We start from the raw sequence: 25,366 nt of genomic DNA, 5'->3' as shown, positions 1-25,366 counted from the left end.
CAAAAGCATAACTCATACTATAATGCATTTCTTTATGCTATTTTATTCTATTTTGCTTCCTTTTTTTCTGCTTGCTCAAGAAGGCTGTGGATATTTACCATAGTCTAAATAGTCCACCTCCATACCCTTGCAGAGTTCATACTCTGTTAACTCTCATAACACAAGCTCTGAAGAACACTGTTTCAAAATGTCTGACCTACTCACGGGGCTTTCGGTGCTTGTCTTTCAGAGGCTTTTTGGAGTAAGACACAGAGGAGGAAAGACAGGCTGGTGATGGAGTCCACATGCCAATGTCTCACCGAGTTTGCCACCAGATGACGAGGGCCGTTTTTTGTCCTGCTTTTGTTGTTTGCTTCGACGGTCAGCGTCAGGATTGGACGGGTTCACAGCCAATCGCTGCACCGTCCGTCTGTCCATCCCTGCCTGGGAAGGCAGTTAAAACAGAGAGAGGCCTGTGTGAGTCCTGCAGTCTGAGAGGGGCTTCCGGAACGTAGGGCGGGGGGTCCTGCTACGCCCAGCTGTGATGGGCGCTGCCAGATCATCACCCGTAGGGAGGGAGGGGGATTTGAAGCCAGAGCTGGAAAACTGGGGAGCATGGGGGTGTCCTGTAGGTACTTGCCCCCCCCTCAACACACACACAAACACACACGCACGCCTCAGCAGTGGATCTCGTAGGCCATCTGCGTGTCGAACAGCAGGCTCTGTCCAAGGAACAGGGCCTCGGAGTCCACCGCCGGCGGCCCCTCCCTGCCCTCCCCCGCCCGCCTCGGCCCCGCCCCACCCGCCGCCAGCGTGGCCGGGTCCGGCGGGGGCTCGGGGGGCGATGGCGAGGGCGAGGGCGCCTCCCCCTGGGGGGTGGGTGGAAAGACGGGCTTGCTGCGGTTGAGCACGTACATCTCGTGGCCGCGGGCATCGCGGTACTCCTCCAGCTGGGCGAAGGTGGTGGGGCCGTCAGAGTAGTCGTTGACGTACAGGATGCTCTCCTCCTGCGGGCCCTTCTCGCGCCTCCGGCGGCGGCTGTAGATCATGGCCAGAAGCAGCAGGGCGGTGAGCGCCAGCAGCGAGATCCCCACGGCGATGGCCGTCTGCGTGGCCATGCTCAGCGCGTTGAAGTCCATGCTCTCGAGGTCGTACAGCGGCTCCCGGCTCACCTCCGCGCCCGGGGGGCGGGCTGGGGGGGGGCGGGGCCCAGAGGAGGAGGAGGAGCCGGGCAAGGAGGAGGAAGAGGAGGAGGACGAGGAGGACATGTTGACGGAGAGGTGAAAGGTCACCCTGGCCACGCCGCCGGGGTTCCAGGCCTCGCACTCGTAGCGGCCGGCGTGCGCCACCGTAACGTTGCTAAGGAACAGCATCCCGCTGCCCGTGTCGGGGTCGAAGCGGTCCGCCTCACCCTCCCCGCCCCCGCCCCCCTCCCCGCCGGGGCGGGCCGTCACCCCTCCACCCCGCCCCACCGCCGCCCCTCCCACCGCCCCGCCCTCTCGCACCAGGCCTTTTGGTGACGCGTGGGCGCGGCCCAGGCTGGTCTTCCTCCAGGTGACCTGGGGCTGGGGGTAGCCCGAGGCCTGGCAGGACACGCGCAGGTTCTCCCCGAGCCGCACCGCCAGGTGGCTGGGCTCCAGCTGCACCACGGGCGGGATGCACACCAGGCTGTTGGCGGGAACCTCCACCAGGCTGCGGTGGGCCAGCCGCGGCGGCTCCGCGCACACCAGTCGCCGCTCCGCCGAGCTCAGCAGCCGCTGGCCCTCCCCCCCGATCCACCCCCGCAGCCAGTGTAGAGCACAGTCGCAGCGCCACGGGTTGTCTGGGCAACGGTGGGCGGGGGGGCGGAGTGAAAAAAGAAAAGAAAAATGCGTTTTAAAATACACTTCGCTCTCAACCAACATTACATTACACTACACTATTTGAATTATTAGTATACAGCTCATTAGTAGCAACTGTTCGTATATAACTTAATTAACTACAGTAATTATCAACTAATTAGTAACCATTATAACTATGTGGCCATTCATTATCTTAATTATGAGCATGTGAACATTCTCAATGAAACCATACAATAATTATGCTACAGTAGGCTGAAGATGAATCAACCAATTACACTACATTACATTATTGGAATTTAGCAGACACTCTTATCCAGAGCGACTTCCAGAGCGACTTGCACATCAATTACAGATTTTAACATGTAATCCATTTATACAGCTGGATGTTTACTGAGGCAGCTCTGGGTTATGAACAGCATTCAGACTGTGTCATCTTTGGATCACCCCACATCACTGGGTGGGAGGACCTTGATTCGTCTCCCTTGGCAACAATGTTGATTTATTTGGAAGACCATTGACCCCTCCCTTGTCACACTGGCTCCTCTCACTTAAACCCCTCCCCCTCTAACAGGGGTGCCTCCCATTCCCCGCGTCCTGGCCCCTCCCCCTCTCCCCCCGCTACTCACCTGTGAGGCGCAGTACCTGCAGGCTCACCAGGGGGCGCAGTGAGGCCTGCTGCAGGGTTCGTAGGTTGTTTCGGCTGAGGTCCAGCAGTGCCAGGGAGGACAGCCCCGCCAGAGCCTGCTCCCCCAGCATCTCCACACTGTTCTCCTGCAAGTGCAGCTCCTGTAGACGCTGTGGGGGGGGGATATTATTACTGTTATTAATGCAATTATTATTACTAATACTATTATAATGTAATAACATCATATCATCATCATTTTCATCATCAGCCTCATGAACAGTGTAGCTATCATTACTGTTGTTACTGCTGAGGAATCAGGTCAAACAGCCTCCGATCTCCCAGCATTCTCCACAGTGACAGGACTGTGTGGTAAATGGTTCTCTCCTATTGGACGCTTTTGCTTAAGCCACGCCCCAACATCCATCCCATTTATTACATTACATGCATTTAGCAGACACTCTTAACCCAGAGTGACTTCCAGCAAAAGAGAACATAAGTGTATCCATTCAGTTTAAATGAGCAACAGTGTCAGACCAGGCTAACAACACTCCCAGACTAGTGAGTGTGAGCACAACACTACTCAAGCCCATTCGCCAGAGCTCCAGCTCTCAGCCCCGCCCCTGCCCCGCCCTCTGCCCCGCCCGCCGACCTGCAGGCCGCGGAAGGTGTGGTCCTGCAGCCGGGTGATCTGGTTCCCGGCCAGGTAGAGGATCCGCAGGTGTTCCAGGCCCTGGAAGACGTCAGCGGTGACCAGGTGGATGCGGTTCCCGTTGAGGGCCAGCTCCAGCAGCTGGGCCTGGCTGCGGAAGGCCCCGGGTTCGAGGGCGGAGATGCTGTTGTTCTGCAGGTAGAGGTAGTGCAGCTGGCCCAGGCGGGACAGGTCCTGCAGGCGGATCTGACCGATGGTGTTGTCCTGGAGGAACAGTGTCTGCATGGGATGGTCACAGAGAGCTCTGCCTCAGTGTCTCAGTGTGAGGAAGAGGGCGGAGCTAGAAAATGATCTATGTATTGGCCTCAAAAACTATTCATTATGAATGCCTAAATAACTGGAACAGCAGAGCAGTATCATGGGAAATTGCCAATGAACTGAATTCGTATTTGAATTTGATGGCATGTCAGAGGTCCAGCTGGAAGTTGATCTGATTGGATAACGATGCCACATCAGACATTTCGGAGACCTCTGACCTGATAGGATTATGGTATGTCAAGAATGTGACTTGGCAGCCATTTGATTGGATGCTGATAATGCCACATCACACAGGTGAGTGACCTCGGGTGATAGATGAGTGAGCTGAGACCTGATTAAATGATAGATGAGTGAGCTGAGACCTGATTAAATGATAGATGAGTGAGCTGAGACCTGATTGAATGATAGATGAGTGAGCTGAGGCCTGATTGGATGATAGATGAGTGAGCTGAGACCGGATTAGATGATAGATGAGTGAGCTGAGGCCTGATTGGATGATAGATGAGTGAGCTGAGACCTGATTGAATGATAGATGCGTGAGCTGAGGCCTGATTGGATGATAGATGAGTGAGCTGAGGCCTGATTGGATGATAGATGAGTGAGCTGAGGCCTGATTGGATGATGTGCGCAGCGTGACGGGGCACTGACCTGCACGGTGGGCGGAACGCCTGACGGTATCTCTCTGAGGCTGATGGAGCCGCACTCCACCGTCAGACTGTAGCAGCGACACCCGCCGGGGCAGGCCAGGGCCCTCAGGGCGAGGCGGGCGAGGAGGGCGAGGATAGGCACACACAGCTGGGGGAGGGCCATCACGCCAAGGGAGCCTGTCCTGGAGACGTGAACACACACACACACTGTTACACACACACACACACACACATACCGTCAATGTCACATACCATCAAACAGTGTCTGTGCACCGCCGGCCCTGTAGTGTGAAAACCTGCGGCGCTGCTGTTTGCAGAGTATCAGAGACCTGCATTTGTCCTGCTCTGCCCTGCCATACCAGAGATAAAAGGCAAAAACAGCAAAACAAAATTTCCACAGGAAAACCCCAGACCATTGAACGTTCAACAAGCTTCAACAGAAGGAAAATGATAGAGGAACACACTCCCCGACATAATTAATAATGAAAACAGCCGAGAACCGGAATCACAAAATAGTATTAACAGCTAGAGTCGCACCCTCTCCATCAAACGCAAGGCCTGGCTTGGGTCTGGCTTTGAAAGAAACTTTGTTTCTTCTGTGGAAAGTGCAGAGTATATCACGGAAACAGTGCGGTCCTTGCTGACAGCAGGTAATTCTGCTTTAAGACGCATTAGGCTGTAATGAGGCAGAGTTGGGCTCTGAATATTTCATGCTAGTTGCTTAATTTGACATGCATTTGCAAGGCTGGCACTAGATTAATGTAATGTGACCTACATAAGCTTTTTCCCTTTTATGCATGAAGCGGAGAAATGAAATTAGATCGAGCAGCAGAAGAATATTAGGTTATCCTCATGTCTGCTGACTACCAGAGTCTTTAGACGCTCTTGAGATGCTGTCCACTCATAACAAAGAAAGAAAGAAATTCTTTTTTTTATTGTTAATGACCTTAATTTTTGTTTGCCTGAAAAAAAAAGAAAAAAAAACCACTAGCATTTAAAAAAACCTTATCTGTAAAGAGTGTTCTATAACATGTGGCAGAGTTTCCTGATAACTTCTCCTATATTTCTCTCTGTGTGATATTTAGGGACCTTGATAAAAAAGTAGGCTGCCAGTTCAAGTCCCTGGTGTGACACAGCCAATGCAACCCTCGGGCAAAGTCTTTAACCGTGAATTGGTTCTGCAAACATCCAGCAGTATAAATGCATAATGCATGAGCTCTGTGGCTCTCACTGCATCAGGGGATATGTTAAGAAAATAAATAATGCAATGCAAGAATTATGCACGACGCACAAGTTTCACAAAAAAAAAAAAAAAAAAAAAAACACGGTGTGCTGGCTGACTGTTGCGCACAGAGCTCGAATGATGAGGTGATGTGAAGGAGGAAGATGTGAGGCAAGCCAAAGGGTCAGGGCTGCATGAACTCACAGGAACAGAGCTCCTTCACAGCGCTGACTGCTCAGGGAAATGAAAACATCATTACTGCTCATTTATGTAGCCATTGCCTTTTTTCCCACACGGACTTACATGGGTCACGTATTACTCATTGTTTAATGGTATAAATGCACTGCATTAACTGAGGAAGTGATAATATATCAAATGATTTACATAGATTAAAATTCATCCATTTACACAGCTGGATTTGTACTAAGGTAATTTGGGTCAAGGACCTTGTCCAAGGGTAATGCCCCATCAGGGAATGGAACTGGCAACCTTTGGGAATAGAACTGGCAACCTTTGGGTCATGAGCCTTGGTGCTACCCTGCTGCCCTCTAGTAACCCCTGCTGGAAACCGCGCCTGAAATCCCCTGGGTGTGAGCCAAACTGCCTACCCGCCGGACCGCACCGCTACCGCGGAGTATACAGCACCACGGAATGGATGGGCGGGCGTAGGGAGCGCTCCCGCAGAACTGTGCCCCGAGGGTGGGGGGGGCGGGGGGGGGGGGTGTGGAGGGGGCGGGGGGGTGCTGGCACTAATGAAGAGGGAGAGAGCAGATGGCGCTTCCTCCACACAAATGTGATTACAGCTCTCCCACAAATTATTAACGAGCAACTGTCAAGTGCTCCCGACAGACTGCTAACTGCACCGACACGGCTGGCACGGAAACACACACCGATACACACTCCACTGCACTAACACACCGATACACGCTCCACTGCACTAACACACCGATACACACTCCACTGCACTAACACACCGATACACACTCCACTGCACTAACACACCGATACACACTCCACTGCACTCACACACCCATACACACTCCACTGCACTCACACACCGATACACACTCCACTGCACTCACACACCGATACACACTCCACTGCACTAACACACCGATACACACTCCACTGCACTCACACACCAATACACACTGATACACACTCCACTGCACTAACACACCGATACACACTCCACTGCACTAACACACTGATACACACTGATACACACTCCACTGCACTAACACACCGATACACACTCCACTGCACTAACACACCGATACACACTCCACTGCACTAACACACTGATACACACTGATACACACTCCACTGCACTAACACACTGATACACACTGATACACACTCCACTGCACTAACACACCGATACACACTCCACTGCACTCACACACTGATACACACTGATACACACTCCACTGCACTAACACACCGATACACACTCCACTGCACTCACACACTTTATCCATTGCTATCCATTTATACAGCTGGATATTTACTGAGGCATTTCAAGTTGAGCACCAAAGATACAACAGTTTTCCACTAAGGAATCACACTGGCAACCTTTGGGTCACAAGCCCTGTTTGTTACCACTACTGCTGCCAACACTTCATTCACTGATGACCTCTACAGTATTAACACACTGTGCTAACACAAGGATACACTGTGCTAACACTCTGAAATACTGTAGTAACACGCTGTAACACTGTGCTAACACCATGATACACTGTGCTAAACTCTGTGCTAATGCTCTGATACACTGTGCTAACACAGTGCTCAGATGACAGTAGAATGAAAGCATGCTCTGATGCGGTCTTAACGGCCCTGGGCAGCGATGCCCGCTGGCCTGCCCTACCAAGAGGAGGGTCCTTTTTCCATGACGGTTTGGCTTTATAAAATCGCAGGGGATTTACTGATGGAAAAGGCCAGCGGCTTCACTTCAGAGCATGTAATCTGCCTGAAACACACGAATCCCTGTCAGGAAAAGCTGTCCGCAGAGCTTCCAACAACAGGGTATCCTGTGCCTCAGTACTTTTCCATTTAAAACGTGTGTGTGTGTGTGTGCGTGTGTGTGTGTGTGTGTGTGTGTGTGTGCGTGTGTGTGTGTGTGTGTGCGTGTGTGTGTGTGTGTGTGTGTGTGTGTGCGTGTGTGTGTGTGTGTGTGTGCGTGTGTGTGTGTGTGCGTGTGTGTGTGTGTGTGTGTGTGCGTGTGTGTGTGTGTGTGTGAGTGTGTGTGTGTGTGTGTGTGTGTGTATTATGTGTTTGGTTCAGGCTAATTTCAGACTCTGCGTTTCCATGGAAACTCCCAGGTCAGCCATGCACAGCCATCTGTAAGGGGTGTAACCTCTGGTCATCATTAGAGAGACAGAGAGAGAGAGAGAGAGACAGACAGAGATAGTACATACTCCACCACGAGATAACAACTTGCTAATGTGGTGGGAGCTCTCTGTGACCCTCGCCCTGGGAGAAATGGCCTGATGTATCTCTGAATCTGCCCCTCTCTCTTTCACTCTCTCACTCACACTTCACCATGAGCATTCCCTCCCCTCCTCTTTCCGTTTTCTCTCTGCATACGGTGAGTGATCTCTCTGGCGGGAGCTACATGATGCTTATTAGCCGGCCTCTCTGAAGTCTCACATCGCCCGAGGCGTCTAATCTCCACGCTGCTCTGCGCGGAGCCCAGCTGGATCCGCGGTCCCACACGTGTTCCTACAGACAGCTGTGCACACGCTCGCACACGCGTGCCCAGGAGCACGAGGGACCGCACCGCCGGGTGCACGTCCGCACCCCGCACAGCGACCAGCCCGTCTGCTCAATACGCCTGCATTGACCTCATGTTTCATTTTTCCACCGCAGGTCTCGTACACACACACACACACACATACACACACACACAGTTCTCTGAAGGATTGATTTCCATTCTCAAAGCGGATGCATGCTTTTGTCTGCGGACATCTGCCAACAGGCAATACAGATTCAAATTTCCGGCTACATTCCTGAGGTATTCTTTTTTCCAAATAACATATAAGCTGTCCCTCAAGCACAAAGTGGACATCATTACTGACACCATTTCAACCAATGTTATACATTCCTATTGAGTTCAAATGTTAACTTTTTTAAACTATTTATGTTGCATTTATTGTATGTAAAGACACTCAAAGCACTCACACACAAGCAGACACAAGCACACTTATGCACACACCAACAACCACATACATGTGTACACATACACATATGCACAGGCACAACACGGGTGTCTCATTCTTCAAAATGAAGGGCCTGAATTCAGAGCCATAATCCTAAATTCTCCTCTCCATCAGGAAATGATCCCACCCTTAAGCACGGCTGTAGTCCATCTTCTTACATCGATCAACAGCGTTTTATTAAGTACTGTGCACTTTCAAATCAAGCACCACAGAGCAGTCTGCTAATGGTTGCGCAGAAAAACTGATGAAAAATAATACTACAAAAGCAGATTAAGACTAAATACTGAGATGAATGAGATAAATGTACTGAATATGAAAAACAACAATAACAATAACAACAGACTTGCAGCAACAAGATAACACAGTACAACAATGATATTACGGAGGCAATTACATTTTAGTCTAAACTATATTTCAGTGGATATGATTTTTAATACATCAAGAGGCATTTCTGTCAATGTGAGTATAGTGGTACAGTTCATTGTCTTGGAGACAGAGAAAGGGGTCACATCTTGCCTTGGGCTGACGTTGTTCACCCCCACCCCTGTCTGAATAGCAAAACAGCTGACATGAAAAAGAAGTGGTGAGTGGGTTTTTTATACTTCGGGATGGGATGGGTTTGTTAATTGCATTAGGGATTGCCTAAAATTTTGATCCCGAACCTTCCGTTGGAACTTCACTAACTTTTGGCTGGTTCTCTTTGTATAATCAGCACTTTATGAGCAAAGAAAAGGGATATGCTACCAGGCAGATAGCCAGCAGATTACTTACAGCACAGAGAGTTGCTAGCCACTTACTGATCATTGTTGTACTCATTGGGTACGGAATGTGGAGTAAAGTACTTTGGGAGATGGAGAACTGATACAGTTCACCTCACTTCAGCTGAATCAGTGTCACGATTAACATAGCACCAAAATCCAGCAGTTTCAACACTCACGATTATAATATCACCGCTGGTACACTCGCGAGTATAATGTCCCCGCTAATACAGAGGTACAATCCTCTAATCCCTTTCAGACAGTGACAAATTGAACAAAGTGTCATTACAAGTCAGCCTAAAAGGGCTGCTGTGACATTAGGAATATCTAAGTGTGATGAAATCCGATTCCCAGTGCTGGTGCTGTGCTGTAGATGGGTAAAGCTGACAGATTGCGAAAGCCTAATAATCATATTCAATCATTCAGACTGTACGTGGTGAATGCCACAGAGCTTTTCAGGGGATCAAAGAACTGAAAGATCATATGATGGGAATGCACAATTTTAATATGGAGTTGAGTTTGATTTACATAGCATATTCTGTCCAGACATTTCTCTCACTTGCAAAAGTAACTCATAGTCTTTGTAAAAAAGGACAATATCCTTTTATATGACCACTTCCATGGTCCCTGACTGCTGTTTTCTCATTGACTGGTTTTCTGCCTCATGTGTTTTGGCTGTGTTATGCCAGTTCATAGACAGTGTCAGTCTGGGAACTGGACTCTCTCACAATAAACTGGCCTAAGCTGGCCTTCTGACAGACTGAAAAACAGAACTGAAAGGAAAAAAAAACCTGGTTCCCCTCAGGCCCGGTTACATAAGTGACCCTGGCCCGTGTGTCACTTTCACCAGCAGCGTTTGTTCCACTCTCCTCCCTCTCCTCCCCCCCCCCCCCCCCCCCCTTGATTCCCCGGTGTTTGACTGTGAGTCTGTGTCCTGATAATCATCTCCGTCCCTCATTTTCTCACACCCTCTCTCTCTGTTGTTTTCCATCATTTTCTGTGTCATCATCATCTGCTGGCATTTCTCTCTCTCCCTTGTCTTTCTGTCTCTGTCTCTTTTGTTCTCTTTCTCTCTCTCTCTCTCTCTCTCTCTCTCATTCCACCTCTCTCTTTCTCTTTCATTCTGTCTCTCTACCTCTCCCTCTCCCGTTCATCCCGTTTGTCATTCTCTCCTCCTTTTGATCCCACCTCTCTGTCATTCTCTTTCTCCCTCTTTTTCTCTCCAATTCACTCCCTTTTTCATTCTGTCTCCCTCTCTGTCACTCTGCCTGTCTTTCGTTGTCTCTCTACCCCTCTCTCCCCCTTTCCTTCTCTCTCTATCCCTTTCATTATATCTCTTTGTTATTCTCTTTCTCTCTTTCATTCCCTCTCTTTCTCTCTGTCACTCTGTATCTCTCTCCCTCCAGCAGCAGGGTAGCTGTACAGCTGGCTGTATCTGACGTCCCTCCTCCCTCTGTGGGCCGCCTACACGCAGACGGAGAGATGGACTGCTCGGTGCTGTTTGCACAGGGTCAGTCATGACTGCACTGCGTCTGCGTCTGCATCCGCGGCAGGGTCCTTACGAGAGCACGCAGACGGAGAGATGGACTGCTCGGTGCTGTTTGCACAGGGTCAGTCATGACTGCACTGCGTCTGCGTCTGCGTCTGCGTCTGCGTCTGCGTCTGCATCCGCGGCAGGGTCCTTACGAGAGCACGCAGACTGAGACAGACGGACTGCTCGGTGCTGTTTGCACAGGGTCAGTAATGACTGCACTGCGTCTGCGTCTGCGTCTGCGTCTGCGTCTGCGTCTGCGTCTGCGTCTGCATCCGCGGCAGGGTCCTTACGAGAGCACGCAGACTGAGAGATGGACTGCTCGGTGCTGTTTGCACAGGGTCAGTCATGACTGCACTGCGTCTGCGTCTGCGTCTGCGTCTGCGTCTGCGTCTGCGTCTGCGTCTGCGTCCGCGGCAGGGTCCTTACGAGAGCACGCAGACTCACATCCTCAGGGAGCTGCTCTGCAAAGGACGACGCCGGAGGCATTCTTCTGCTCCCTGGTATGTCAACGCACTCACCGATTAATGCAAACAAACAAGCAACTACTACAATTAGGGGTACATTACAGATGCTAGCTCTGAGAGACCAGCTCATTATGAGGAATGAGAAGTGGGTCAAACTTGAAACTCTGCTCTCCACATAACTGAGGCCATCTCTCCACATTGCTGCCCTCACTACTGCTCTAGCTGACCACTCCCCCACACAGCCACAAAACCCACAGTGGGGTTTACATAAACACTCTCCCTTTTACAGTATGAGCCTCTGTTGATCTTGTTACAGTGCCAGCCTCCATTCTCCCTGTTACAATGTCAGCCTCCATTCTCCCTGTTACAATGTCAGCCTCCGTTCTCCCTGTTACAATGCCAGCCTCCATTCTCCCTGTTACAATGCCAGCCTCCATTCTCCCTGTTACAGTGTCAGCCTCCATACACACTCTGTCACAACCACAGGGTGGGGACCACCTGCCTGCACAGTGTAGTCCTGCACAGTGTAGTCCCCACAGTGAGGCCCTTTTCTCCTCGGAGCAGAACTCCACACCGAGGCAGGTGTTTGATAGCTGTTCCCACCTGCAGGGGCTGCCTGCTAGGTCCTCTCCCAGTAACACATGAGGACAGGGAGGGGCGGACAGATTAAACCTCGGCAACCACTGTGCACCTGCTGGCGGGAACAGCCTCAAGGCTGGTGTTTTACAAGGTGTACTTTCCAATTAGTGGGCTTACCAAAAATAAACTAAATTTTAAAAATAATAAAACGCCCTGCCCTTCCGGGTGTTGCTTTTATTCTCCTATGTCTGACTGTCTGTCTGTAATACAAGGATTTTTACTACAGATGCAGGGCGTATCAACGGCGGAAGGCTCTACAATCGGCAGCTTTAAAAAGTGAGTGGCTGGTAGTGTAAACTAACGGGGGTACGAAAATCTTTAAATGGATTAGACTTCGGTTTATACAGTCACTTACCAGGTTATCTAACTTTGCCCGTCACAGATTCCTATTGCGCCGCTTCTCAATTTCGCTGCGCGTTTAAGCGCAAGAGGGAGTCACCGAAGTCTGAGAAACAATGATAAATGATTCCCTAAGACTCTCAAATGAACTCGATTGCAGAACAGTCCGCCTGCGAGCCCGGCTGATTGAAAACAGTTCGTCATTGTGCTGAGATTCACGTTCCGTCTGGCCGCAGCGTCCCCTGAATCTCCTGGCAGTGGATCGTGCGCTGTGACACTCCGAAGAAGCGCTTCCAGCGAGATGCACACGCACGGTTGGCGATTGCTTTGCATGAGTTTTTGACCGAAGCGACTGCAGAAACTCGGTCGTGTCTACACGAGCAAGTCTCCCTCTAAGGGGCTTTGATTGCTGTCTTGTCTTCCACGTTCCTGTCTCAGAAAGAGGACGGGGAGGTGCGGACAGATTCAGTCTGTTGGGGGAAATCGCTTCTATCCAAGAGGCAGTTTAGAATTTGAACGCAATCGTGTTAACTCCCTCAGTTTGGTCGGGTGAAGGACTGGTGGCACATAGTATTAACAGAAAGGGGAAAATGAGCTTTGAGTTTCTTCCTGTTGTTTCTTCTGTGTAATTTCATTCCACTACATTCTAGGCACACCGTGCTGGACTGCATGGATTTATTATTTCACGCATTACAAACAGCCAGACAAACAGTGAATATACATTAGTCTTCCTTTGCTTCCTGCTTTCTCCTTGATTTGATAAGGTTCTTCAATCATTGTTTATTTACAAATTTTCTGTGTTCTTAAAGCAATGGACAACAGAATTAAATAACGAACAAGGACGCGAACATATAGAATAAAACCGCACGGAAGCATATGAAAGTCAAATATAGAGATGTAATATAAAAAAGTAATATGAAAAGCATTTTCAGTGTGTCATTCCCCTGACACACACCCTTCCGATCAAAGTAATGCAAATAAGACCGGAGCCTGAGTTTTATATATCCCTTTACGTTCCAAAAACTCTTCCTTGAGACGCAACACAAAGATCAAACTATTGTTTAGCCATCAGCACGCACGTGTGTATGATCCCGCGAGTTCTCGTGATAGTGCGGAAATGAGTTATAGGCTACAGCCTACTTTTAATATAAGCTGACGTTAGTGTGTACGATTAAAGAGGGGGTCAGCAGCTAACTAATGAACAAGTAAAGTACGAGACCGAAGAACACTGCAGAGCATCTGCGAATCTATTCCACTAAGACTGTGTGCTCGTCTGCCAGGAACACAAACGTATTTAATTTAACATTACCGTGGAAACATCAGCGAGCGAACATGAAACCTACCAGTCCGGGAATCAGAGAAATGAGCTGATGCGGTGTTCTCCGGGAGCCTCCTGGCTGTGCGCGTCGCGAAACAGCCTGGGATCGCTCCTTTTCTGGCGGTTTTGCGTGGCGCTTTATCGCTTCGACATGAACACACTGGAATCAGGGAATCTCTCGCGTCTCATCAGCCACATCCCAGCCCGAGTGAAAAGACACACAGTGCTCTTCGCTAATTGCACATGTCCCAGACGTCTACAGCGCCGCCGCTCCATCCCTCAAAGCGGCACTAAACGCTGTCCGACGCTGCATCCGTGTCATAAATAACGCCAAGGCAGCGCCTTAAACAGGCAGGGCCGAGGCAACGTCGCGGCGAAAGTAACTGCGGAACAGAGGCGGAATCGCCCTCTTGTGTGAGCTGTCCGATCGCCCCTGTGCGGTGACACGCAACCTCTTCCTTCCACTGCGCTGCCCTCCTCCTTCTTTCACTCTGTTCTCTCTCTCTCTCTCTCTCTCTCTCTCTCTCTCTCTCTCTCTCTCTCTCTCCCGTCTCTCTCTCTCTCTCTCTCTCTCCCCTTTCGGAAATAAACTAGCAATAATAACACAGTAACGTAATATTGCGTTATCAATCAATGTGTATATAGGCTATAAGAAGAGGAAATATATAAGAGGAAATAATAAAAAGTAAGGAAAAAAAAGAAATATACTGCACCCAAAGTATTTAGATGCGAGTCACTTGCAGTTCTCCCGTGGCAGTTTAGAGTCACTCGCTGTTCCCGTGCCCGTGGCAGGCGGCCGTATAACGGGGTGTCTGTGCGGTACACCTCTGTCTCCAGCCTGTCTTTCTCCCTTCCCTCCGCGTTGATGTCTCTCTTTTTCCCCCTGTATGCTTCTCTCTCCCTCTTTCTCCCCACCCCGCGCTCCTTATCCTATTGCCATTGTTTATCATAAGCGGCAGCGCACTGCAAGCGTAGCACGAGCGAGCCACGTGCCAGCCCTGTCTCCCGAGAGCGTGACGGCTCCGAAGCGCTCTTTACTTCCGGCGGGAGACCGCACGCTAACCATCAAAACACACACACACACACACACACACACACACACACACACACGCACACACACACACACACGCACACACACACACACACACACACACACACACACACACACACACACGCACACATTCCAAAAACAGAAAATACAACGCCCCAGGACAGGGCTGTGGTGGTTCTGGTCACCCATCTGGTGCCTGGGCGAGTTCAGAACTGCAGAAAAACCACCGGCCTGCCTGTCCGTATTCTCAGATATGTCCATAGCGTTGGCAATATTAGCACCTTTATGTTGTGATATCGATATATAACGGAAGTTTTTAAACGATCCCCTATACGTTCAGCGCCAAGGTATGTGTCAGGACCATGGACAGCAACCGGGAGTCCGTTACTTGAGAGGCCATGTCAATACAGCTGTAATTTGGTAAACAGTGGCGTCGCATTTCTGCGTGTTCTGTCGGCTGCGTAGTTTCTGTGTATTACTGTAGCCTCTATAACTCATCTTCCCTCAGGCACTGTCTCATTATTTGTCTTACTCTCCCTCACTTTTTCTCTCTTTCTCTCCACGGAGAATTTCAGATGGTTTTGGGGCCTGTAGCTGGTGGGGTCTGATATAAAGAGAGTGGAGATTAATCTGGAAACCCGGTGATGGAGGTGGGAGATTACAGGGATTGCAGTGGCTCAGTGTAGATCAGAAATATTTTGTTACCCATAATCCCACTTGACTCAGTGCGGCATCCTTTCCTCATATCTAACTGAAATGCTGGCTAGTGATTGCGTCTGTCAGAGTCCTGGTCTTGGCCTCAGATTTATTCTCCATCTTGTTTTCGGCCCTCGTTCCTGTGTTTGGGATTCTGGGAAATGTGGGTGTGGATGGAGTGGGTTCCGGGTGACATGGGTGTGCATGAAGTTTATTTCAGGTCACATGAGTATTTCTGAAATGCCAGTTGATGGGGCTGTGTATTAGGTGTATTCAGGGCAATGTTGGTGTTTAGGGAAAAACACTTGAACAGAAGAAAAATTTCACAGCCACTCGATATGTCCAATCAAAACCTTTCTGTGGCTTTTCTGCTCCTGTCGATCTCTTCTTTGTGGCTTTTCAGTTGTCCTGCAGCGTGATCCTCACATGCTCATGCTGTGCTGAGCTGAAGCATGTGGACCAGCAGAGGCAGGGAGGAGTGTGTGTGTGTGTGACAGAGAGAGAGAGAGAGAGTGAGAGAGAGAGAGAGAGAGAGTGTGTGTGTGCTTGTGTTTGTTTGTTTTGGCTCTGGTTCTCCTCTCATCATTAATTAATTTTGAGCTCTTTTTCTTCGTTTCTTTATCTGAAAACTGTCGCACAGCCTGATCCCTCTGATGCACGGCGATTACACACTGACCCTCTGTCTGCACCGCTAATCTGGGAGCAGATGCAGGGCTGAGGACAGACATCCCCCCGACACACACACACACACACACACACACACACACACACACACAGACACACGTATACAAACAAGCAGAGTGGCAAATCTCTGCACCAGGGGGACATGTTTGATCAACTCCCAGATTTGGCGAGCCCTTCTCATCTAAAATAACCGACGTGTCATGCCAGTGTCAACATGGAGGAAACTGTTGTTTGTGTGCTTGTTCTGTTCCCCAGTTCAGTGGTGCACAAAACAGAGCCAACACAGATCATCTGCTTTGCGTCACCATGGCAATGGGAGTCCTCTCTCACCCGTGTGTTGTTTCAGAAAGCTTTATCTTTGTGTGTGTGTGTGTGTGTTTTTCCCCTAACCTGCCTATCACAAATCCCCCTGGATGCCTCTGATTTAAGTTCCCAATGTTATTATGGTTTATCTCAGAGTCACATTAACCTCTGTCAATGTGTGTGTGTGTGTGTGTGTGTGTGAGTGTGTGGGCAGGGGAAAAGCAGAAGACAGTCTTTTAATGACAGCTTGACCCACTTTTGAGGGGTTTTAAATTTGTTTTCCCCCTTGGCAGAATGAGGCAGTCTGTGCATGTGTCTGTTTTATGTGTGTGTGTGTGCGTGTATGTGTGTGTGTCTGTGTGTGTGTGCATACATTTTTGACACTCAAAAGTGTCATGTAGCAGAACCAGTGCAATCTCTCACTCTCTCTATCTCTGTTTCTATATCTTTCTGCTGTTCGACCCTCTCACACACACACCCCCCCCCCCCCCCAACACACACGCACACAGACACACACACACACACACACACAGACACACGCATACACACACACACAGCTCCAGGACAGTAAGTCAGCAGAGCTCCAGAGAGCCCCGCTCCTGCAGCCACACTCCCAGATGCTGATCACTGATGTGGACTGATGTCCACAGCCAGGGCCCCGGGAACTGAGACTGACAGAGCTCATTATCACACACACACACGCACACGCACACCCACACACACACAGACACACACACACACACACAGACACACACCCACAAGTGCACGCACACACATACACACACACACACACACACACACACATACACATACACATACAGACACACACATGCAGACACACACATGCACACACACACACAGACACACACATTCACACAACAGACACACACACACACACACACACTCACACTGTCTGATGTCTTGGCCTTTACACTCAAACATCTGTCTCTGTTCCAACCTAGACAAGGTCATTAAACAGCTTACTCTGATCGCTGGGACAAAAAAAAAATTTCATATGCTTGTGCATGTGTGTGTGTGTGTGTGTGTGTGTGTAGGCTCGCTGCTCTGCAAGTGCACCGATTTCAGAGCTGATTTATGATATGCTTTCACCCTTTGTTCACATTTTGTGTGGCGAAGTAAAAACAGAACCTTCTTTAGGGAATGTAGCCTAGCAGTGGTTTGTAAGGTATGCTGTTGAAGGCATTGCACGGTCGCATACGGGCCTGAGGTCTGTTCATTCCCTCCGTTCTCCAGAATTCCCATAACCCTGCCTCGTCGCTGCGTCCTCTGCGGAGGCATTATTACCGCGGTCACACTCCACCCTCTCACACCGGGATCGATATGGAACTATTAGCATGATAGATGGCCTTTCCTCCAACACTGCCCAGCAGTTTACTCCCAAAAGACAGGAGGCACACAGTCTCCATGAAGCAAGAGCACAGCAGGCGCTGTTCAGAGGCCGTGACTAAAGTGGCGAGTCCCCTGGTCGTGCATTTCCGCCATCTAGTGGTGAAGCCAAGTTACTGTCCTTGCCTTGAGGGAGCCGCTCATTCAGGGGATTAGCGGGTGACAGACCTGAGCAAAGAGAGTTAATGGGCAAATACAGCCCAAAAGATGGGGTGGTGTGCTGGGGCAGGCGCTGCGTGGTTTTTAATGTGATTGGGGTGACTACCTTTTGCCAGCCAGACACGTCGCCGCATGCGGTCAGTGTGTTGGAATTGACTGCCCGTGTACATACGTCCCTCTGCTGGAGAGATGTGGCATTGCGCTGGAATCTTTGGTACGTCTCTAAACGTGCGTTTACCGTCGGAAATGAGTTACAGCGCGTTTGCGTGTGCGTGTTTAAACAGAGAGCATGCCACCTCGTTTTCAAACTAGAAACCTGGCCGAAAAGCTTGCTTAACCTGCTCCTCGTCCTTTGAAAGAAAAGTGGGTGATCCCTTCTGCTTCCACGTGATACCAGCTGCTGCTGCGCCGTAACTTGAGAAGGAAGTGCGGTGTCAGGGGTGAAGCGCAGAGTGGAAATCTCAGTAAGTACTGAAATCAGTTTATTGAGCTTCAGCGGAGTGTGAGTGAGCTTACGCTTGTTTGCTTTCAGTCGTGAATTTGTTTTAAAGTGGGCAAACATTTAAAGGGTGTGCTTCATTGGAGTACCAGTACCAGTTTATGCGACCAAACGCGCTTTGCACTGCAGTTACAATCCGGATAATTCAAAACTCATGAAGTAGCCTAGATACGATTCAGCTTGGTGCGGTGTAAGTTTGCCAGACAGTGGAGAACCTCAAAAGGTCTAAGACCAAAGGCGTATGTCCAGTACGTTTTTTTTTGCGTGTGTAAAGCGGAAATCTTCACAATTTGGCAAACGAGACTGGATGACCGCTCTGCACCGGGGTTCTCTTACATACAAACCATCGCTCGAGCTCGCAGTTCTGCGAATAGTGTGGGAATCTCCAAACTGCACAGATCTCTACGTAAGATTTAAAGCATTTGGGGGTTATAATTTTTAAGGTAATCTAAGAATACTAGTTTAGAGAACAAGACAAATTTGGTGAACCAAATGACGGCTAAGTTTAAGGCAGTTAGTTGAAAAAACTATAGCCTATTCTATATAGTTATATATTCTATATAGTTCCTAAGCATTTGTCCTTAAATCATAACAGGCAAATCTCTTATTGCAGACAACTTCACAAAGGAATTAATGAATCTACACTTTCACCATTTAACAGTCGTCTTTTTTAAAAAAATGAGCTTTCAAGAAAAAAATGTAGACGGCCCTGGCGCAGTGGCGGCACTCCGTGCAGTCGCTATTCCTGCTCATCCTGTTTGCCCAGCACGTGGAACGATCCCGCGTTTGACTCCTGTTTTTGGCATGCCAGATTAGTCAGCCTGTCTCATTGTTGCAGCAACGATTGCATCACTATAAGGTGACCTGTAGAAAATTACTGACACCACGCTAATACGTTATAATTTAATATCATAACCCACTGTGCATCACAACAACTTAATCAGTGGCGTCTTTCAGCAAACCACGTGAATAGTACACATTTCTATTATACTTGTAAACAGTACACAATAAAAGTACCTTTTCTGTTATTCCAGGTCTGGTCCTTCATGTTCAGCTTTAGTATCCTTGTGCACTCTCGAGGCTTGGCGCCAGGAGAAGCTACAGCGTGGTGCAATTGCAATCCACGGGGTGCACAAAAAGTCACAACTACTATGTAGACATCGGGATATAAGGAGACAACTGGGGGTACACTGCCCCCCCATAGTCTGGCACTCTACCACTTGCTAGGCTGTCTCAGTGTCTGTACCGGGTTTTGTGTGTACTGTAAAAAGTACAGTTTTGTGGTGTGTCGCAGTGTAATTCTTCCCCTGGCTGTTTCCTGCAGGAGGATGTTGCTGTGGGTGCTGGCCGTGCTGCTCCTGCTCTTCAGCGGTCTGGACGTGTGGTACTTCCTGCGGGCGGCGGCCGTGGTGTTGCGGGCGTGGTTCCAGACCCCAGTCTGGGATGTCCTGGCGGAGCAGAGCGTGGGAGGGAGGGTGCTGCCCCACGACGTGGACATGGGCCACATGAACAATGCCCGGTACCTGCGGGAGTGTGACTTTGCCCGGTTTTCCCTCTACACCCGCAACGGGGTGTTCAAGGCCACGCGGGTGCTGGGGGCTACCTTAGTGGTGGGGGCGTCCACCATCCGTTACCGGCGCGCTCTGTCGTTGGGCGAGGCCTTCGAGCTGCGCAGCCGCATCGTCGCCTGGGACGACAAGTCCTTTTACCTGGAGCAGCGGTTCGTCTCCTGCGCAGACGGAGTTGTCTCCGCGGTGATGCTCTGCAGACAGAATGTTATTCGCAGCACGCCGGACAAGATCCTGCAGTTCCTCTGCAAGAGGAAGGTGAGAGGGAGAGGGAGAAGGAGGAAGAGAGAGAGAGAGAGGGAGAGAGAGAGTGAGTGAGAGAGGCAGAGAAAGGGAGAGAGGCAGGGAGAGAGAGAGAGAGAGAGAGAGAGAGGGAGAAGGAGAGGGAGAGGGAGAGAGAGAGAGAGAGAGGGAGAGGGAGGGAGAGAGACAGACACACAGAGAGAGAGAGAGAGAGAGAGAGAGAGAGAGAGAGGGAGAGAGGGAGAGAGGGAGAGGGAGAGAGGGAGAGAGTGAGTGAGAGAGGCAGGGAGAGAGGGGGAGGGAGTGGAGGGTATGGAGGGAAAGGAAGAGTGACTGTGATAGATGACAGTGAGGGGCAAGGTGGTGCTGGAACAGTACTGTCAGAACTGAGCCCTAACAATTAATATGACAAAGCTGAAAATAAGGTTTTAGAAAATATCTCAGTGGTATGAGTATGATTTTAGTTACATTGTGCAATCAGGAACAATGACAGTAGAATACTGCAAGCACATGCAGAAGTTAAGACCTAGGCAGGACCTTTAAATGTGACCATTCAACGTGGCTGAAAGTGAACTAAAGGAGAACAACTGGCCTCTATATAGAATAAAGAGAGGAAGAGAGGGTATATCCACTCAGTTGCCTAGACATATCCTCCATATTTCTTGTCACTGATGTCGGTGTCTGGTCTGTGTGTGCGTGCTTATGCCTGCTTGTGTGTGTGTGTGTGTGTGTGTGTGTGTGTGTGTGTGTGTGTGTGTGTGTGTGTGTATGTGTGTGTGTATGTGTGTGTGTATGTGTGTATGTATGTGTGTGTGTGTGTGTGTATGTGTGTGTGTGTGTATGTGTGTATGTGTGTATGTGTGTATGTGTGTGTGTGTGTGTGTGTGTGTGTGTGTCTGTGTCTGTGTCTGTGTCTGTGTCTGTGTGTGTGTGTGTTTCAGGTGGAGTCCCCAGAGTACCCAGAGGACCTCCAGCACTGGCTCAGCTTCATCACAGCCAGCAGCCAGGCCCTGAGAGCAGAGAGCAGCATGGAGGAGAAGAACAAGTGAGAGGAAAAACACACACACACACACGCACACACATACATATACACACACACATACACACACGCACATACACACACACACGGTTGAGCAGCAGATGCATTGTTTGAAAACACTCGTCTTTCGCACTGGAGTGGTGGTTCTCTGAGCTTTCTACGTGTCGGGGAGGAAGAGCTCCATCAGGAATGGAATCCTACACGCCCAGAGGTTGGTGAAGATCACTGCGTCATCTGCCAGCCTTAATGGCACATCATACATCTATATAACAGTGACTCTGCCCAGTACCCTGACTGATCGTTCCCAGTATTACTTGGCTTCAGGTCCTGACTACTGTCCAAGACTTTTACATCTGTTACAGGAACACATTTAAGTGCAGCACTAAGCCTTGCCTCCGTGTATGTCCCTGTGCGGAGTTGCTGGAACTGCTGTCTGTGTAAAATGGATCTAATGTCTTCCAACACGTCAGTCGATGTAACATGTTTTGTCAATGCGCTGGAAATAAAGCCGTTTAATAGAGAAAACGTTGACATGCTTGATTTACAAATTTTCAACTCCGGAGTTTCCATGAGATGTTTTTTGCCAAAATGCAGAGGAGTCTGGGAACCAGCAGAGGCCAGTCCCTTCAGTCTGAGAAGGGCATCCCCACTACTGATATGAATGGGTTGTTATGGAGCAAGGGGATTTCATCTGATGCCCACTGGTCTGGCTGCATTTTTTGGGTCACGGCTGCGTATGTACCTGTTCAGAGATTTTGTGGTTAGTGTTTCCAGCCAGACTTCAGAGGGCTTTGGTGGTTTATATCCATAGCAAAGTCATATTGTAGAAAAGAATTTTTTAAAAATCAAACCTGCTCCCTCTTTATTTGTTACTCTACGTGAAAGAGATGCATTGTGGGAAAGGACTGTTTGAAGGTCATGTGTTATGCCCAGGGCTTGTATGACTTGCATATCAGCCACTTTGTACCACAGAAATCAAGGTAAGTGTCAAACGGGCATATAAATGATCTAGTTAGGCTTGCACACCAACGACTGTCGTTTACAGTGGAATGGGATGTGGGTATGAAACGCGCCTCGGAATGCTGTAGAGTGAAGCATCCTCACAGAGTCACCGGGAGGAAAAAAACCACGAAGCTAATAACTGGTTTCCGTGCAATGTGCAGGCCCTGCGGATTTCACAGCGCTAAACTCCATGAGATATATAACCCGTTGCCAAATTAAAAAAAGCTTAGTATTAGCAGTGGGCTATATAATCGTACGCTGGTATACTGCAATATGGATATGTGACTGCATCTCACACTGTTGACAGCTAATCTTTTTAGCACCCAGTAACAAGCATTCGGGTATGCTTTCTGTTTTTGCGTGTCGCCCTGGATGATGTATTTTATTCGGATAAGAGCTCGCTAATTTAATAACATGATCATCCTCTGTAATTATCATCGTATTCAGGCTATAACTGGATGTCCGGGTATCACTTGAATCCCACAACCCACAAAGAAATCGTGCATAGCTGGTTTAAATGTTGCATTGGTAAAAACAAACAAAAATACGTAAATGTGCTGAACTTTCTAAAATTGACTTTCATTTTGGAAGAAACTGGCCAGCGTGTTTTCACGTCATGTTCCACGTCAGATCGTTCCCCACTAATACACTTTCACAATCATCATAAAACACCAGAAAAGCGCAGGTCGATTTTCCAAACCAATCAACGTGCAGGATCGCCGCCGGGCGATGGTCACATGACATGAGGTTGCGTTACGTCACGTCGGCAGGTGGAGCCGCGGCTGCGCAGCTTGAGCCGGAAGCTCAGCGTCTGGGCAGAAGTGAAGCCGGTTAGACGCGGTGAAAGGGAAGGACGCGAAGAGAGCGTGAGTGAGCACCGCGTTCATTTCCTAATGCTTCACACTTTAGCTAAGGCTTCAAATGTTAGCGAATTCTGTGCCGCGTTAACCACTGTGGAGCTGTTCAGAAATACGAGAACCCGAAACGCGCTCTGCTTCAGACAGATAAGGTTGTCAAAGTGTGACGTTTGCAGTTACCTGTTAGCTATTTCTCTTACATCTAGCTGGCTGGCTAACTACTTACCAGCGTTGCAACAAAGCGAGCTAGCTAGGTGTTTAATAATAGTTATCTCTGCGTGAGCTGTTGTTACCTAAAGCATTAAAGTATGCATGCAGCTTCACTTATTTGTAAGTCGCTCTGGGTCAGAGCGTCTGGTAAATGACGTAATGTAATGTAATGCACTGGTTCTCAATCCTGCTCCTGCCCCCCCACCCTGCTCCGCACGGTTCCATCTTTCCCTGCTCTGCCTACCTGACTGTGCTCATCACTGGTATTTTTGATTAGCTGAGCAAACCTGATTTAATCAAGAGCATGTTCATCACACTAATCAGGTGTGTTTGGAACAAGGATAGATAGAAGATATGCAGGACACTGGGCCTCCAGGAGTAGGACTGAGAAACACTGATGTAATGTAATGTAATGTAGCTGCTTCTTGGTGTGTGTGTCGCAGTGTAACTCTTCCCCTGGCTGTTTCCTGCAGCAGGATGTTGCTGTGGGTGCTGGCCGTGCTGCTCCTGCTCTTCAGCGGTCTGGACGTGTGGTACTTCCTGCGGGCGGCGGCCGTGGTGTTGCGGGCGTGGTTCCAGACCCCGGTGCGGGACGTCCTGGCGGAGCAGAGGTTCCGGTGCTGGGTGGTGCCCCACGACATCGACCACATGGGTCACGTGAACAACGCCCGCTACCTGCGGGAGTGCGACTTCGCCCGATTTTCCTTCTACACCCGCAACGGGGTGTTCCGGGCGCTGTGGGCGACGGGCGGGAGCATGGTGGTGGGCGCGTCCACCATCCGCTACCGGCGCTCGCTGTCGTTGGGCGAGGCCTTCGAGCTGCGCAGTCGCGTCGTCGCCTGGGACGACAGGGCCTTTTACCTGGAGCAGCGGTTCGTCTCCTGCGCAGACGGGTTTGTCTCCGCGGTGATGCTGTGCAAACAGACGCTGATTCGCAGCACGCCGGACAAGATCCTGCAGTTCCTCTGCAAGAGGAAGGTGAGGAGAGAGAGAGAGAGACTGAGAGAGGCAGAGAGAAAGAGAGTGAGAGAGGGGGAGAGAGAGAGAGAGAGTAGGAGGATTGCTAAATGGTGGTGTTGAAGAGGAATGGGAGGGCAGGGTTCACTCTGAACAGGGTCTAATCTGTATGCTGTGTGTGTGTGTGTGTGTGTGTGTGTGTGTGTGTGTGTGTGTGTGTGTGTGTGTGTGTGTGTGTTTCAGGTGGAGTCCCCAGAGTTCCCAGAGGACCTCCAGCACTGGCTCAGCTTCATCACAGCCAGCAGCCAGGCCCTGAGAGCAGAGAGCAGCACAGAGGAGAAGAACAAGTGAGAGGAAAAACACACGCACACACACTCACACACACACATATACACACACACACACACACACACACACACACATACACACACATATACACACACATATACACACACACACACACACACACAGACTTTAGCAGACACTACTCAGACTCTCCCATCCCGTGCTGTTGGGTTGTAGTGGCTATCAGATGCTTCTCCGGGTTCTGTGTGACGGTGTGTCTTGAGGCCCAGGCCACAGAAACACAGCGCTTGGTTTAACACAGAGAGGGCGGAACCTGCTCTCCACAGGCCCTCCTCAGCTCTGAGTGTGCTCGTCTGCTGGGACCCAGCAACCCCAGAAAAACTCTTGCTTGGAAAAGCTTGGAGATGAGCGCGGTCGTGCCCCCGCCGTGTGTGGGGCTGCTCTCTGGTCCTCGATGGAGGGAGAAATCCCCATGCTTGTACTCTGTCTTTTCGACTACAATGAAGGATGCAGATCATATGATGTCATGTACAGTTCCAGGGGGTCGCACTTTTATTGTCTAACATAGCATATATCACATATACTAATGCTGTGTGGACTCTGCTAACGAACTAGGAGTACCTAAGCACTGAAAATGACTTTCAGACTTTCAAAAAGATATTTCACCTTCGAAAAACTAGCCTACTTATGCTCGACTCGCCTGGACTCAAGGCCAACCTACTGAGACATCTGTGATTGGCTGACATGCCGTCGGCCCCGGTCAGTTTTCAGTGGCGCCACCTGCAGCCCGCCCCGGTACAGCACACTTACAGCTGAGGCGGGTGACTGGAGATG

General features: G+C 49.7%; 3 protein-coding genes across 7 annotated transcripts; 2 read left to right on the top strand and 1 right to left on the bottom strand.

Annotated features, from left to right (window-relative positions):
- Positions 1-212: 212 nt before the first annotated feature.
- Positions 213-14,394, bottom strand: lrrc24 (leucine rich repeat containing 24). Of its 2 annotated transcripts, none has more exons than XM_036518617.1 (5): positions 14,265-14,394; positions 4,061-4,241; positions 3,095-3,373; positions 2,447-2,615; positions 213-1,801 (listed from the first exon to the last, which is right to left on the bottom strand). In XM_036518617.1, the coding sequence occupies exons 2-5, from the start codon at positions 4,220-4,222 to the stop codon at positions 657-659; spliced, it is 1,755 nt and encodes a 584-aa protein (XP_036374510.1). In that variant the 5' UTR covers positions 4,223-4,241; positions 14,265-14,394; the 3' UTR covers positions 213-656. The 2 variants fall into 2 exon arrangements, with proteins under 2 accessions (XP_036374510.1, XP_036374509.1); XM_036518616.1 differs by lacking the exon at positions 14,265-14,394 and adding an exon at positions 13,577-13,696.
- Positions 14,395-18,254: 3,860 nt separating this feature from the next.
- On the top strand, positions 18,255-24,604 carry LOC118770887 (protein THEM6-like). Of its 4 annotated transcripts, none has more exons than XM_036518650.1 (3): positions 18,255-18,315; positions 23,743-24,247; positions 24,470-24,604. In XM_036518650.1, the coding sequence occupies exons 2-3, from the start codon at positions 23,747-23,749 to the stop codon at positions 24,575-24,577; spliced, it is 609 nt and encodes a 202-aa protein (XP_036374543.1). In that variant the 5' UTR covers positions 18,255-18,315; positions 23,743-23,746; the 3' UTR covers positions 24,578-24,604. The 4 variants fall into 4 exon arrangements, with proteins under 4 accessions (XP_036374543.1, XP_036374544.1, XP_036374541.1 ...); XM_036518651.1 differs by lacking the exon at positions 18,255-18,315 and adding an exon at positions 23,001-23,068 and having other exon boundaries at positions 23,746-24,247; XM_036518648.1 differs by lacking the exon at positions 18,255-18,315 and adding an exon at positions 23,001-23,068.
- Positions 18,267-21,236, top strand: them6 (thioesterase superfamily member 6). The gene is made up of 3 exons (XM_036518655.1): positions 18,267-18,315; positions 19,675-20,176; positions 21,103-21,236. The coding sequence occupies exons 2-3, from the start codon at positions 19,679-19,681 to the stop codon at positions 21,208-21,210; spliced, it is 606 nt and encodes a 201-aa protein (XP_036374548.1). The 5' UTR covers positions 18,267-18,315; positions 19,675-19,678; the 3' UTR covers positions 21,211-21,236.
- Positions 24,605-25,366: the final 762 nt, after the last annotated feature.

Source organism: Megalops cyprinoides, chromosome 24, assembly GCF_013368585.1.
Source record: "Megalops cyprinoides isolate fMegCyp1 chromosome 24, fMegCyp1.pri, whole genome shotgun sequence".
Classification (NCBI taxonomy): domain Eukaryota; kingdom Metazoa; phylum Chordata; class Actinopteri; order Elopiformes; family Megalopidae; genus Megalops; species Megalops cyprinoides.
Note: the sequence above shows the minus strand (reverse complement) of the source record. Positions and strands in the feature narration are given on the sequence as shown.

Excerpts from the sequence above, each read along its gene's own strand:
- lrrc24 (XM_036518617.1), bottom strand. The coding sequence starts at position 4,222 with ATGGCCCTCCCCCAGCTGTGTGTGCCTATCCTCGCCCTCCTCGCCCGC. Across the intron at positions 2,616-3,094 it reads ACACCTTCCGCGGCCTGCAG|CGTCTACAGGAGCTGCACTT; the intron begins GTCGGCGGGCGG and ends CCCCCCCCACAG. Across the intron at positions 1,802-2,446 it reads GCAGGTACTGCGCCTCACAG|ACAACCCGTGGCGCTGCGAC; the intron begins GTGAGTAGCGGG and ends ACCGTTGCCCAG.
- them6 (XM_036518655.1), top strand. The coding sequence starts at position 19,679 with ATGTTGCTGTGGGTGCTGGCCGTGCTGCTCCTGCTCTTCAGCGGTCTG. Across the intron at positions 20,177-21,102 it reads AGTTCCTCTGCAAGAGGAAG|GTGGAGTCCCCAGAGTACCC; the intron begins GTGAGAGGGAGA and ends TGTGTGTTTCAG.
- LOC118770887 (XM_036518650.1), top strand. The coding sequence starts at position 23,747 with ATGTTGCTGTGGGTGCTGGCCGTGCTGCTCCTGCTCTTCAGCGGTCTG. Across the intron at positions 24,248-24,469 it reads AGTTCCTCTGCAAGAGGAAG|GTGGAGTCCCCAGAGTTCCC; the intron begins GTGAGGAGAGAG and ends TGTGTGTTTCAG.